Consider the following 16,821-nt stretch of genomic DNA (forward strand, 5'->3'; position numbering starts at 1 on the left):
AAATATTTTATAAGAAGACAGTGTAGTAAAAAATGTAGGACACTGAAAACACTATCTTAAAAAAAAAAACACTTCAAAGAAAAGAGATGCAACTTACAAAGAAACCACAAATTAGACTGACTTCAAACTTTTTAAGAGCAAAAAATGAGATATAAGTAACAGAATAAACATTAAAAATAATGAAAGGAACTGTCAACCTAAATTCATTTGTGAGTTCCATTCAATCAAAAGGTTAAAGCAAGCCAACAGATATAGTTATTTTCTGATACAGAAATTCTAGGGGGAAAGGTTGCAAAGGAGAGGAAAGAAGCATACTGCAGCTAGTAGGACTCAGCTGAGCTCAGCACAAGTACTAATCACAAGCACAACTATGCTGATAGAGCCCAATCACAGACTCCAAAACACTGAACAGAAAAGGACACAAAGATATGGCACGTAAATAAGTACTCAAAACTTATTCAACTATCAGGCGGAACAGACGTTTGAAGAAAAAAATAAGGATAACAAAAATCAGCAGATAATTAAAATATTAAAGTTATTACGGGATGTTGACAAATTTCTATGGTTTTAATAAATGACACAACAAATGTAAAGTAAGCTTTGATGAAATTACAGGGAAAAATATAATATCAAAATGAAGATTTAAAAAATCTCAAATATTGGTAAACCAACAGGAAAAAATTCAATAAAAGAAAATTTTATTTGAAAATTAAATTACAATAAATTTGAAAATTACAACTTAAGTTTGATTTATTGAACTCTGAAAACCATTCTCGGATAATAATGTACCTTTCATTTGTATAAATATTTTTGAGAAAATAGAGAGAAATTATAAAATCTGATGATTATACTAAGTCACAAACCTTAAAACATCAGTATCCCCAAAATATTTGTCTTCATAATACAATTAAATTTAATACTGAGAGAAAAAATGTCTAAGTTAGTTATTCTTAAACACCTTATTAACTGTAAATTCAACGAATAAACCTTAATAGAAATGAAAAATTAGAATTGATAACAAAATACATAAAAACTAGTAACATAAAAAATAACTCCTGCATATGCACATAATTTAGAAGTTTTTATTAGATGAAACGATAAGCTGAGTGTGGTGTGACATACTTATGTAATCTGAGTGTGTCAGAAGCTAAAGCAGGAGAATGGTGAGTTTGAGGTTAGCCTGAGCTACATATTTTTCACACACACAAACAAGAAAACTAATAGAGTTGACTTTTCAAAACATAAAACACACAGATAATATTGTATTTTATCATTTACCATGATAAAATAATAGATGTACATTGTGGAGCTTTAAAAACTACAGTATCATGAAAAGTTAATATTAATCAAAGTTTTACACACTCAGACACAGAAACTATATATGGCACAATTCACTGTGGAGAGAAAAGTAAACAACACAAAAATAAATGTGGTCCATACCGTCTTACTGCAATTGCATTTTGTAGTCAGCAAACTCAGATGTTACACATGTCCACTTAAAATTCTAATGGTATAAAACATCACAAAAGCAGTTTGTCTCTCCAAGAAATTGTGTGTAGCAGTAATATTACAATAACTATCCATAAAATATGTGTTAATCAATAATGGTATTGGAATGGTTTCAAGTTAACCACACACACACAAGTTACCAAGATTTAGACTTTGGGGGTTAGAGATCTGATTTCAAGGAGGGATCAGTTCCACTAACTATTACATCAAACAAGTTTCAAGTTTCAGCCTAATAACTGGGAAATGAAAGGAAGAATACAAAAGAACTAAATTAAGTCGCCTACAAGGAAAGCCATAGAGACAGTAAAGAACAAAAATTAATAAACAAAGATTTAACTGAGACAACTCAAACAGCAAACTTAATTCGCAGAAATCTAATAGAGTTATAAAACTTCTCCAAGGTTACAATGGCAGTATACAGAGACACTTTGACTTAAACAGAAGCAGTATATCTACAAAACTCATATTCTTAACTACTATGTTATATTATGACTGGTAATATAACATAGCTTCCTGAATCTAACTATATTATCTTAACAATTTACTTGTGACACACAAACAGAAAAAACATAAAATTTTAGCTATGATCAATAATCAGAATACACTTAAAATCCTATAAATCATGAGGAAAAGGACAGCAACTAGTGAAATAATATTATGATAGTAAAATATAAAACACATATGCTATGCCTAAAAAATAACCCATTCGTGGCTGGAGATGACTCACTGATTAAGAGCACTGGCTACTCTTGCAGAGGACCCATGTTTGATTCTCAGCTACCACATATCAGCACACAAGCATCTGTAACTTTAGTTACAGTGGATCCTACATTCTCTTCTGGCCTCTGTGGACACCAGGCACACATGTGATGCACATATATACTGTAGGCAAAGCATTCATACATAATAAATTATTAAAAAATTCATTCTTAGGTATGTATCCTAATGGCAGTTCTTATACATGCTTACCTGAGTATATGTGTGTGCCTGTGCATGCCTGAGTGTTCTGCTCCATCACATTTCACCTTATTCCAACAGGACATAGTGGTTTGAATGAGAACATCCCCAAATATCTGCTGGAGTTGTTTGGGGAGGTTTAGCTGGTACAGCCTTGCGGGGGGCAGTATAGTACTACAAATGGGATTTGAGTGTTTAGTCTCTTCACACATTAAGTTCACTTTGCTTCCTGCTTGCAAATGAAGGTGTGAGATGAGCTTCCTGTTCCAGCCACCATACTTGCTGCTATGGTTCCCCACCATGATATGACTCCCACCCCTCTGGAAATGTAGGCCCAAATAAATGCTTCTTTCCATAAAGTATCTTATTCATGCTGTTTTAGAAAAATTAAGCCAGGTTTTCTCACTAAACTTGAAGCTAGGATTGTGGCAGTGATCCTCTAGTCTCAGACTTCTTCCACAGAGCCCTAGAGTTACAGGCTTTTCATGTGGGTTCTGAGGATGCGACCTCAGATCCTCATGCTCACATAGCAAGCATTCTTTATCTACAGCTCCATCTTTCTAACTCCTAAAGAAAGTCTTGACCACATAAAAGACATACTGTGCTGGCTATTCTTTTGTCAATTTGACATAAAAATTACAGAGTTTATCTGAAAGAAAGGAGCCTCAATTAAGAAAAGGCTGCTATAATATTCAGCTGTAACCATTTAATTAGTGAGCAATAGGGGAGGGCCCATCACTTTGTGGGTGGTGCCATTCCTGGGTTGGTGGTCCTGGGTTCTACAGGAAGCAGGCTGAGTAAGCCACTGAGGGCAAGCTTGTAAGCATCACCCCTCCATCAGCTCCTACTTCCAGGTTCCTGCTCGGTTTGAGCTCCTATCCTGACTTCCTTTGATGATGAACAATGATATGGAAGTGTAAGTCAAATATACCCCTTCCCTCCCCAAGTTGTTTTGGTCATGGTGTTTAATCATACCAACAGAAACCCTAACGAAGGCACATACATAGGATGTTAATAGAAAAACATCAAAAAGTAGTTTGAAAAGGTAGTTTATGGTACATTCACAACTGACCTATCTAATAATGAAAATTATATAAAATATAATAGAATAAATATGAATAAAATATAAATATAAAAAATAAAAATGTATATAGTGTAATGATTGTTTTGTTTCTTTAAGAGACAAGCCACACCCACTCCTTTCCCCATCCTGTGAGGCAGGCTGATCTTCAGCTTCCTGCCTTGGTCTTCTTTCTTCCCGTCCCTCTCTCGAAGAGGCAGCTTCTGCCTCTCTACTCACTTCTCCCCTTACCCCCTTCTCTGTCTCTCTTCTCTCTCTCTTTCCTCTCCTCCCCTTTTCCCCTGCCCTCCATAACCCACCTAATAAATGTCTAACTTCACTCTGCATGGTATGCCCCTTGCCTGCCTGCCGCGTGGTCTCCCGCTCCAGCTCTGCCTGGGACTCGCTGCTCTAGGGACCTGCTGCCCCCTGCCTGCCGGGGATCCAGCAGCAAGTTACTCAGGGATCCGCAGCATGGCTCACATCGTAATATTGTTGAAACATAATGTTGGATGACAACAGCAATTTATAATATTTTATAAGGTTCAAAAACACGCCAAACTGAATATATCATTTAGATGCAACCAATAAACATGAAACTTCCTATAAAAATAGAATGAATTTATTTTGGCATAGGAACTTCTAACTATGCCTGGCCTCAATGTGCTATATAGTCAAGAGTGGCCTTAAGCACAGAAAATATATTCAACAAAATCATAGAAGAAAAGTTTCCCAAACTAAAGAAGGTTATCCCTATGCAGGTACAAGGAGCGTACAGAACACCAAATCGACTGGATCCGCTTGCCATATAATAATCAAAATGCAAAACATACAGAACTAAGAAAATACTAAGAGGGGCAAAGGAAAAAGGTCAAGTAATATATAAAGGTAGACCTATTAGAATTACACCCAACTTTTCAATGGAAACCATGAAAGCCAGAAGGTCTGGACAGATGTGCTGTAGACAGTAAGAGACCACAGATGCAGGCCCAGATTACTATACCCAGCAAAGCTTTCAATCACTAATGATGGAAAAAGCAAGATATTCTATGACAAAACCAGATTTAAATAATATCTATCCATTAATCGAGCCTTACAGAAAGTACTATAAGGAAAACTCCAACCCAAGGAAGCTAACTACACCCACAAAAATACAGGTAAAAGATAAACTCACACCACGAAAACCAAAAGAAGGGAAACACACACAGTATCATCACTCAACCCCTTCTAAAAAAGAACAAGGAATTAACAATCACTGGTCATTAATATCTCTTAATATCATAGGACTCATTTCACCTGTAAAGGACTCATTTCACCTATAAAAAGACACAGGCTAAGAGAATGGATACAAAAGCAGGATTCATCTGTCTGCTGTATACAAGAAACACATCTCAACCTCAAAGACAGACATTACCTCAGAGTAAAGGGTTAGGAAAAAAATTTCCAATCAAATGATCTAAGAAACAAGCGGGTGTAGCTCTCCTAATATCTAACAAAATTGACTCCAAACTAAAATCAATTAAAAGATGCGGAGGGCACTTTATAATCATAACAGGAAAAATCCATCAAGATGAAGTCTCAGTCATGAACATCTATGTGCCAAATAAAAGATCACCCACATATGTAAAAGAAAAATTGCATATAAAGCTTAAATAATGATAATAAAAAGCATATAAAACCCCACACACTAATAGTAGGAAACTACAACACCCCACTCTCCACAACGGACAGGTCAACAAGAGAAATTTAACAGATCAATAAGAGAACTAACAGATGTCATGACTCAAATTGACTTAAAAGATATCCACAAAACATTCCACCCAAACACAAAAGAACATAACTTCTTTTCAGCACCTCATGGAACCTTCTCTAAAACTGACCCCATACTTGGTAACAAAGCAAACCTCCACAGATACAAAAAATTGGAGTAACCCCTTGTATCTTATTGGATCACCATGTTTTAAAATTAGGACTCAACAAAAACACTAATTTCACAAAGCCCACAAACACGTGGAAATTAAACCGAGCTCGATTGAACCACTCTGGGTCAAGGAAGAAATAAAGAAAGAAATTAAAGACATCCTAGAATTCAACAAAAATGAATGCACAACGTACCCAAACCTGTGGGACACTATGAAAGCATTGCTGAGAGAGAAGTTCATAGCAAAATGGAGAAAGCTCACATTAGTGACCTAACAGCATGCCTGAGAGCTCTAGAACAAAAAGAAGCAGACTCACCCAGAAGGAGTAGATGACAGGAAATAATCAAATTGAGGGCTGAAATCAATAAAACAGAAACAAAGAAAACAATACAAAGAATCAACGAGACAAAGAGATGGTTCTTGAGAAAATCAACAAGATAGACAAAGCCTTACCCAAACTAATCAAAAGGCAGAATGAAAAAAACCGAATTAATAAAATCGGAAATCAAAGGGAGACATAAAAACAGACACTGAGGATATCCAGAGAATCATTAGCTCATATTACAAAAACCTGTACTCCAAAAAATTGGAAAATGTAAAAAAAAAATGAACAATTTTCTGGATAGGTAACACACACCAAAATTAAATCAAGACCTGGTGGACAATATAAACATACCTATAACCTACAAGGAAACAGAAGCACTCATCAAAAGCTTCCCAAGCAAAAAAGGCCCAGGGTCAGATGGTTTCAGCTCAGAATTCTACCAGAACTTCAAAGAAAAGCTACTACCTAAACTCCTCAAAGTGTTCCACATAATAGAAACGGAAGAAACATTGCCAAATTCTTTTCATGAAGCTTCAGTTACACTGATACTAAAACCACACAAAGACTCAACCAAAAGAGAATTACAGAACAATCTCACTCATGAACATAGAGGCAAAAATACTCAATAAAATACTTGTAAACCGAATCCAAGAACAAATCAAAAAAATCATCCACTAGGATCAAGTCAGCTTCATCCCAGAGATGCAAGGATGGTTCAACATATGAAAACCTATCAAGGTAATCTACTATTATAAATAAACTGAAAAAAAAAACATATGATCATTTCATTAGATGCTGAAAAAGCATTTGACAAAATCCAACACCCCTTTATGATAAAGGTCTTAGAGAGAACAGGGGTACTAGCAACATATCTAAACATAATAAAAGCAATATACAACAATACAGCAAGCCGTCAGCCAACATCCAATTAAACTAAAAGAAACTGAAAGCGATCCCACTGAAAATCAGGACTAGGACAAAGCTGTCCACTCTGTCCATGTCTATTCAACATAGCTCTTGAGTTTTGACTATAAGCAATAAGACAACAAAAGGAGATAAAGGGGATTGAAACTGGAAAGGAATAAGTCAAACTTTCATTATTTGCAGATGATAAGACAATATACATAAGTGACCCCAAAAACTCTTGCTAGAAGACTTCTACAGCTGATAAATACCTTCAGTAATGTGGCAGGATACAAGATCAACTCAAAAAAAAAATCAGTAACCCTTCTAATATATAAATGATAAAGAAGTTGAGAAAGAAATCAGAAAAACAACACATTTCACAATAGCCACAAATAACAAAATTATTGGGGTAACACTAAACAAAGAAGTGAAAGTCCTCTTTGACAAGAACTTTAAGTCTTTGAAGAGAGAAATTGAAGAAGATACCAGAAAATGGAAAGATCTCCCATGCTCTTGGATAGGTAGGATCAACATAGGAAAAATGGAAATCCTGCTAAAGCAATCTATAGATTCAATGCAATCCCCATCAAAATCCCAACACAATTCTTCACAGACCTTGAAAAGAACAATATTCAACTTCATATGGGAAAAAAAAAACTATCATAGCCAAAACAATACTGTAAAAACTTCCAGAGGCATCACCATTCCTGACATCAAGCTGTGTTATAGAGCTACAGTAATGAAAACAGCTTGGTATTGGCATAAAAACAGAGACATTGATCAATGGAATTGAATCAAAGACCCGAATATTAATCCATACACCTATGAACACCTGATTTTTGACAAAGAAGCTAAAAATATACAATGTAAAAAAAGCATCTTCAACAAATGGTGCTGGTAGAAGAATGAAAATAGATTCATATCTATCCCTATGCATAAAACTCAAGTCCAAATACATTAAGGATTTCAATATAAATCTGACCACACTGAATCTGACAGAAGAGAAAGTGAGAAGTAGCCTTCAATGCATGGGCACAGGGGACCACTTCCTAAATATAATACCAGTAGCACAGACACTGAGAGCAACAATAAATAAATGGGACCTCCTAAAACTGAGAAGCAAAGGACACAGTCAATAAGACAAAAAGGCAGTCTACTGCAGGAGAAAAGATTTTCACCAACCCCACATCAGCCAGAAGTCTGATCTCCAAAATATATGAAGAAATGAAGAAATTAGACATCAAAATTCCAAATAACCCATTAAAAAATGTGGTACAGAACTAAACAGAGAATTCTCAACAGAAGAATCTCAAATGGCCAAAAGACACTTAAGGAAATGTTCAACATCCTTAGTCATCAGGGAAATGCAAATCAAAATGCTTCTGAGATACCATCTTATACCTGTCAGAATGACTAAGATCAAAAACACCAATGATAGCCTATGCTGGAGGGGATGTAGTAAAGGGAACACTCATCCATTGCTTGTGGGAATACAAACTTGTACAAGCACTTTGGAAATCAGTATGGCAGCTTCTCAGAAAATTGGGAATCAACCTACCTCAGGACCCAGCAATACCACTCTTGGGCATATACGCAAAGATGCTCAATCATACTACAAACGCATTTGTTCAGCTATGTTCATAGCAGCATTATTTGTAATATCCAGAAGCTGAAAACAACATAGATACCCCTCAATGGAAGAATGGATAAAGAAAGTGTGGTACAGTTACACATTAGAGTACTACTCAGCAGTAAGAAAAAATGACATCTTGAAATTTGCATGCAAATGGATGGGATTAGAAAAAAACATCCTGAGTGAGGTAACCCAGACCCAGAAAGATGAACATGGGATGTATTCACTCCTAAGTGGATACTAGCTATAAAGCAAAGGATATTGAGCCTATAGTTCATGATCATAGAGAAGTTAAGTAAAACGTGAACCCTAAGAAAAACATACATAGAGCTACCTGGAAAGAGGAAATAGACAAGATCACTTGACAAAATTGGGAACATAGGGTGGGTAGAATAGAGAGGGCAGAAAGGGAAGACTAGGAGAGAAGGGAGGGGGTAGAACTTGAGGTAATGGGATAGTGGAAATGTAGGAAGGCCAGAGATGAGATCAAGGAAAGAGGTATTTTGAATAAGGGAGCCATTATGGGGCTAGCAAGAAACCTGGCACTAGAGAAATACCCAAGAATCCTCAAGGATGACCCCAGCTAAGAACCTAAGCAATAGAAGAGAGGGGGCCCAAACTGGCCTTGCCCTGTAGTCAGACTGATGAATATCTTAAATATCACCATAGAACCTTCATCCAGCAACTGAGCTCCCAAAGTCCAGCTGAAGAGTGGGAGGACTGACAATATGAGCAACAAAGAGGTCAAGACCATGATGGGGACACCCACCGAAACAGTTTACCTGAGCTAATGGGAGCTCACCAACTCCAGCTGGACTGGGAAAGAACAAGCATAGGACCAAACTAGTTACTCTGAATGTAGTTGACAGTTGCATGGCTGGGGCAGATTGAGGGGCCAGTGGCACCAGGATTCATCCCTACTGCTTGTACTGGCTTTCTGGGATCCTATTCTCTTAGGATAGATACCTTGCTCAGCCTAGATATAGTAGGGTGGGCCTTGGACATTTCTCAAAGCAATGTGCCTTACTGGCTCTGAGAAGGGGATGGGGGATAGAGTGAGGGGGTAGGTAGAAGAGAATGGGAGGAGGGGAGGAAGTGGGAACTGGATTGGTATGGAAAATGAAAAAAGATAGTTTATATTCTTTCTAAAAAAAATAAAAAAAGAGTGGCCTTTAATTCCTAACAGTCTTGCCGTTACACCCCACATGCTAAGAATACAGGGATGCACCACCAAGCTCAGCTTTAGTTAATTTTCATGTTATTCATACAATTCTTTTAAAAGACAGAAATCTTTTTTTTTAATATTTATTTATTATGAATACAATATTCTGTTTGTGTGTATGCTAGCAGACCAGAAGAGGGCACCAGGCCCCATTACAGATGGTTGTGAGCCACCATGTGGTTGCTGGGAATTGAACTCAGGACCTTTGGAAGAGCAGGCAATGGCCTTAACCTCTGAGTCATCTCTCCAGCCCCAAAAGACAGAAATCTTAACTTACCTGCAAAAACACTGAGGGAGTTCTCCTTGGCCATATAAAGGAAACAGAAATGGAGTATTGCCGTACCGCCCAAGACAGTGAAGAAAGTTTTTGGTAGCTTTGAATTGAACTCAGGACCTTTGGAAGAGCAGGCAATGGCCTTAACCTCTGAGTCATCTCTCCAGCCCCAAAAGACAGAAATCTTAACTTACCTGCAAAAACACTGAGGGAGTTCTCCTTGGCCATATAAAGGAAACAGAAATGGAGTATTGCTGTAACGCCCAAGACAGTGAAGAAAGTTTTTGGTAGCTTTGAGACCATCTACAGTATGGCTTGTTGTCTCTGATGTCATAGCAATTGAATGCAGGACAAAATACTGCAGGTTGGGGGTTAATTTTTGAGTTTTTAAATATTCAGAAAATGTTGTTTCCTCATATGCTATGAAAAGAAAGATGAAATTTTATAAATTAAAACCAAATTTAATTTCTATTTAAAAACATCACACATTAATATAGCCAAATCTGTTAGAGACTTCAAACAGCATACAAGTGGTCATTATCACTACATTTTGGACTATTGGTCTTAAGAACAAAATATGGAAACAACCTCATATCCTAAATGATTTGATGGCACAGTTTTTAAAATTTAAATGATAAATCTTTATTTAGTATTTTATTGATATAAAAAACTAGGAAGACATTAAATAACTCAATGAATTATGGTGGGTGGCAATATCCTCAATTCATTAGCATTTAAACTATAGAATAATGTCAACACATGTGAAAATATTAAGCAAGATAAAATATAATGAACTGATAAAATGCATTAATAAAAATGTCATTTCTGCTACATTTTGCATTTTACTTTTCTTAAATATATATTTTGCATTCAAACCTAGAATAAAAACTTTTACTAAAAAATAATGAAACTAATTTCTTTCTGGCTCCTGGAACCCAAAATACTGACAATCACACTTCAAATAATACGGAACCCCTATAAACCTAATCCTTTCATTACATAACAGAAAACAAGTAAACGCTTTACTACTGGAAGGAAATAATCATGCAACAAAGGACATTACTTTAGGGAAATAATATAAGTCAATAAAAATAACAGAAATTAACTGACTGAGAGACTCTTAGTTTAAGCACTGGAAAGAACTACCTGGTATTTATTGAGGCTTTACTACCAAGAATTAGGTCTTCACAATTGTGTCAAAACAAATCAATGATGCAAATCTCAGTGTAATTTTATCAGTGAATTATCAACAAAATATTTTAATTTTGCACAATTTTCCAGCTCACATGTACTTGAAAAGCAGCTGACACTAAAACAATGAAATGAATTTTCAACGAACTAAAGTAACTGCCGTTAAGTTTGCAATAATACAATATTAATTGGAAACCATAGCTTCTCTAAATCTAGAGGTTTCCACTATACAATACATATCATTTATGTAAATCAAAATGAATGGCTCAATATGTCAAGTGAACGTAGTCTTAAAATATGACATCTACACAAATTTATTATTGATAATAATAACGATAAAATAACAAAAAAGAATGTGATATATCAACAATCAGTTAATAGGTCTTATCACATAAGCAATGTCCTATGCTCAATTCCTAGTGTCATACACACACAGATTAAATAATCAGCTAACCGGGGTATTTAATTTACAAAGACTAGAAATGGGAGTCTGGCATGACATTCTGGCAATGTTGAAAATATCTGCATTATACTTACTAGACACAAACTGAACTATGGCTAGCATAACTGAAGGAATGAACTTTTCAGCATTTTTTTATTGAATTTAAATAGTACCATGTTGCTATGGCTAACTTACTGGATATAGTAGAGTTAGAGTACATTTGAGAATAATCAATTGTTTACCAAATTGAGGAAGCATATTAAAATTAAAATCACAAATAATTAGAAAACCCAAGTTAATGAAAAGCAATACCTTTGTATTCATCAGGATGTTCTTCATATTCCATACAAAATGTTAGAAATTTCATTAACATTCGTTTTTCTACCATAGTAAGTTGTTTGCTATTGAAGACATCTGCTCTAGAACAGGGAACCTGAAAAGATTTGAAAGTAAAGATGATTTGAAAATGCCTGCTAATCACACAAATATTCCACATTATACTTTGTATTCCTTTCCACATTACAAGGTTATCATTTCCATTCCATTCTGGCTGCTTCCTGTCACTTTTCATCAGCTCTAATAGCATCTCTGTTAACTACAGAGCTAATTAACTTGAGAGCTCTGTTACTTAATTCTGCCAAGTTGTTCTTCGTGCAATTAAAAGGCCAATGACATGTCACCCATAATAGGGAACATATGACAATTCAAATATAGTACTGCTGCCTGAAACTAGCATTCCTCAACATTCAATCAACCTGGGGAACAAATGTTCAAAAATATCACAGGAAACTTAATGAAGCAAATTTTGTATTTACCTTTATAAACAACCATGCAAAGATGGAAATAACTACCTTACTAGGAAAACAGATACAGTCCTTTGTTCTTTTTCTAAGTGAGTAATAGTAACTTGGCTGACACAGTTGAGCCGTACAGTACCTGTTCCACAATTCCGTCTCGAAATGCAAGAATTCTCGTAATATTTTTAAACTCTGCATATCGACTAACATTTGATTTGATTAGAAGATCAATTAGTAATCCCCGAGAATAGAGAAGCTGCAGGTAGAAAGTGTTTGAGAGGATACCATCAAAGGCAAAATAATGGAAAACAGCAACTAACACACACAGACACACACACACACACACACACACACACCTGCTAGAATTGAAGTTACATGTTTTTTAAATGTAAAAGTATTATACAAATAATTTATTAAATGATCCCAGTTCATTATTGAAATTGAAACCAAAAAATTCTATAATATAAAGCTTTCTCTATAACTTGTTCTGGCAGTAAAGCCTGAACTCTTAAATGGTTCTTCTAGTCTTGTCTGGATATGAACATCCATGAATTTCATTACAGAAATGTTCATGTGTTTAGTTATGAAATCTCGGGTCTGCTAACAAGGTCACACTGCACACAGTACACCAACAGAATACTGTATTTCCTTCTGAAATATCTTTGTCATCTGAATGATATGGTACTTCAGAAAATAGAGCCAGTGGTTATAATAAGATGAGTACAGTGGAGCACCCCACGCTAACAATATAGACAAGTCAATAAAAACAAACAAAATGGCATCACATGGATTTGTGATAAATTTCCATAACAGAGTCAAATTCTAGGCCCCTCAAAATCTAAGTATATAATAGGACCATTTCAAGAAGTGAACAATTTTACTATTGACATGTGTGTGAAGCATTGACCTAATCTTTTGCCTTACCTCATAATTAATACCACGGAAAAAACAATAAAACTTTATACAGTATTATCAGTCATGTTTGAAATTCAATCATGTATAAATATATATTTGTCTACTTCCTATGATCATTATATTTATATTCTATAACTCAAAAAATTAAAAAGATAAAGGATACTTCCATAATAACTAGAGAAAAATTAAATAAAATGTTTGACTATACAAAGAAATGTGACAGTTCAAAATTTTAATTTCAATAATTTGAGCACCTAGGAAGATAATCTGAAAATCAATATAAATTATGTACAATTTTGTAAACTATAAATATTAGGTAAGCATTATGCCAACCAAAGTTAGTGGCATTTTTAAGCATTAATCCAAATACTCTGACTAAATAAATATGCCATGTTATTTGATTAACTCATTCCTAACACACTACAAAACTGATACACTTTACATTATTTTTAAAATAACAAGTTTTAACTATAAAATAAAGTGGTATCTCAGTTCCTTAAAAAATAATTATTTCTAATGCAACACTATCACGAGATGCAAATTATATAAATTAATATTTATATAGACCAAAAACTCATTCTTATTAAATCAAATAAAACTTGAAACAAGTGAATTTCAGTTTCCACTGAAGAATAAAAACAAATTTCAACTAAAATTATCTTAGACATAAGTTTCTGAAACATGGAAAAAAATATATGTACCATATTTAATCATAAGTCTCTTTTTCTTTTTTTTCGTATTTAATCTTTTTATTTTTAAGTATAAAAAGTGACAATAATGACAGCAGAAGAATTCGGAGAAATATAGAAGTCACTTCATCATTTATAAAGTCATTTATAAAGCAGTTTTGTCCCATGAGCTGAAATATTAAGTCACCATAGGAAATTACACTTAGCTTCTTTACTTAGGATGTAATTTATATATGTTACAGCATATTTTAAATTCCTCACATCAGAGAAGTTGTAATCAACTGTTACCGTGGAGGACTCCCTTTTGAAACTTCTTTCCCCATTGTTTGGTTCAAAACAGTAGAATCTTCTATAGAAAACATTTTATATCCTTTGTTGGCTATTCTTTTCTCTCCTGAAAACTCTTGGAAGAACAAAAATCTTTTCGAAGTTCTACTCTTTTAAAGGGAGTAACTATCAGGCTATTTTCTCCATTAGAAGTTATATTTATTACAACATATTCCTCATGAACTTTGAGGATCAGGGAGGAGTCATTAGACCAGATTAATAGTTTGAGTCTTAAGAGATTGAAAGCTAAGAAAGAAGACACAAAGCCATTCGGAGAGATGAGGAAGGACACATATGTAGTATGACATGAATTATTGTTCACCCCAACAAAAGCTAAGAGTGATGATCACATCTTAATGATGACATAAGGAAGTCTAGGTTTTTAAAGATGTCAAAGGAACTTTGCTAATAGAAACCAGGGTCTACATTTGACTGCTTTGTAGAAGTGCACAGCACACTGTACAGGGGTATAGCCTCATATTTAAATGACCATGGTGATGCTCCAACAAATACCCAGATGCCAGCACCAGGCTTTTCGACAATACTCTCAACAGTCTGTGTAAATCAGCAGTGAACTATACATGAACACACCCTCCTAGCACACCCTATTTTTTTTCATCTAAGCAGTGCGAGCAGTCCATGTCTGATGCCTAGAAGTCACTGGGAGACACTGAAGACATTTCTAAGGAAAATAAAACCAAAGCAAAGTCACAATGAGGACAGTTTGGAGTCGGACCTTCCTGAGTCACATCTTACAGCCCACAGTGGCTATTGATGGGCTGCCTTAATCCACGCCAGCATTTTCACATGGACATATACAGCATAAGTCTCTTTTTCAATGGCCCCTAAGTAATCTACCATGGCAATTTCACATTGATGAGATATGAAACAACGTTGTAATTACACTCAAATAATCAGAATTACTATTAAACACTTTTTCTCTATTTGGCACACTGGCTTCATAACTGAGATAAATAAGCTTACTTTGAATAGTTTTTAATTGGAAAAAAATTATGTAATGAAAATTTATTTATCTACTATTCTGAATAGTATAATATTTTATGTAGGGAAATATTCATATTTCCACACACTAAGTTCAAAGCAAACAGGCATACCAGATTTCCTCAGCAAAATGTGAGATGCATGAATTGCTCCTTCCTTTTCTCTTATCACACCCTTTATGGCAAGCTTGACTGGATATTTAATTATTAATTTGAACAAAATCAGCCTTGCTTCTTATGAACCCAATGCAGTATTGAAGTCTCCCATGATCCAGAAACCACATCAGAAATTACAAGAAGCTAACGTTAGAGTTAATTATGGAAACACTAGCAAAGACAAGAGCATTTGTCACATCCTTTGTCACCAGCAGAGAGGTATGCCCCAGTGTCTTCAAACCTTACCATATGGTTTTCAAAAATGCATTTGTTTATTCTGAATATTTATATTGAGGCTAAATTTTATAGGGGCTAGTGACATTTATATGAAATTTATTGCAAAGAACATGAGATTTTAACACAAACTAAATAGAATTTTTCTTCTGATGGAATTCATAGTGCCCATGAATTAGAATATTAGGATGAACTACCTGCCCCTATACAAAGCATTCTTCATGTTCAAAAATACTTAGTATAGTTTAAAAGTACAGTTAAGTATATTAATACTATCATTTTAATGTATTTTAACCTATTTTGTTACTAAATTATAAAATTTTGTTTACTATCTTTATATAAAGCAAACTCTTTATAATTCAGAAACTAAAATGAAGAAAAGTACACTTAAGAGCTCTAGATGTTATTTTCAATCAATTGAAAGTTATTATTGTTCTACGTTAAGATGTACAAAATAGGTACTTACTTTTGATACTAAATCAATATTAAATCTTCTGCCTTCTTTAATAATCTGTGAGTAAGTAATTCTATTTTTCTTTGGTGGCTCTGTGGTGTCTTGTACTTTAGGCACATTTTCACTTGACTCTTCTTCTGTAGCTTTATCATCACTATGATTTTCTTTTTCTCCTGCTGCTTCAGCATCATTTACTGCTAGTGAACTCTCTGGCTCACTGCTTTGAGTTTGTTCTGCTAGTGTTTCACAGCTCCTAGTGTTTAATGATGCATCTGCAGTAGGCAGGCAAGCAGCCTCTGCAGCCTTTGCAGCCTCTACGGAGTCCGCGGATGTCACAAAAGCGTGATTTTTCTGCAGTGCACCAGCTTCCTCAACATCTTTATGCAAATCCTGACTGATAAGAAATAATAATAATAATAATCAATATCATGCTTCTGACATTTCTAACCTGCTACATTTTTCTTATTGCTTTCAACTTTTCATAGCAAGTTTTACACCTCTATCCTTTTGTCTTAAGTTCTGGTACATACTGTTAAAGTTTCAATTTGAAGCTTGAAATTTAAGATATTAGAGATCATGAACATGAGCATTTTTGAGAATTTCAGGCAGACAAAAGAATCATATTTTAAAAGCAAAAAAACACAGTAAAATCATCAACAACAGATAGAGCCATAAACCCAACTGATTAATATTCTGAATGTATGTATTTCTCTTCTCTAGTCCTACACTATACAGGAATAACAGGACCCACTATCAAATTTGGTCTGAAACTAAACTGACATATTGCATGCAATGAATCCAACATTG

The 16,821-nt window shown here is 34.8% G+C and overlaps 1 protein-coding gene across 1 annotated transcript in view; it reads right to left on the bottom strand.

Moving 5' to 3' along the window:
- The window catches only part of LOC121443472 (rab proteins geranylgeranyltransferase component A 1-like), a 172,353-nt gene that overhangs the window by 88,004 nt on the left and 67,528 nt on the right, over positions 1 to 16,821 (bottom strand). Inside the window, 4 exon segments of the mRNA XM_041645222.1 lie at positions 10,003 to 10,228; positions 11,754 to 11,874; positions 12,378 to 12,494; positions 16,027 to 16,408. Coding sequence (XP_041501156.1) covers positions 10,003 to 10,228; positions 11,754 to 11,874; positions 12,378 to 12,494; positions 16,027 to 16,408 — 846 coding nt within the window.

The sequence above is a fragment of the Microtus oregoni genome, unplaced genomic scaffold (genome assembly GCF_018167655.1).
Source record: "Microtus oregoni isolate MIOR12 unplaced genomic scaffold, Mior012 000107F_ref0000227, whole genome shotgun sequence".
In the NCBI taxonomy this organism is placed as follows: domain Eukaryota; kingdom Metazoa; phylum Chordata; class Mammalia; order Rodentia; family Cricetidae; genus Microtus; species Microtus oregoni.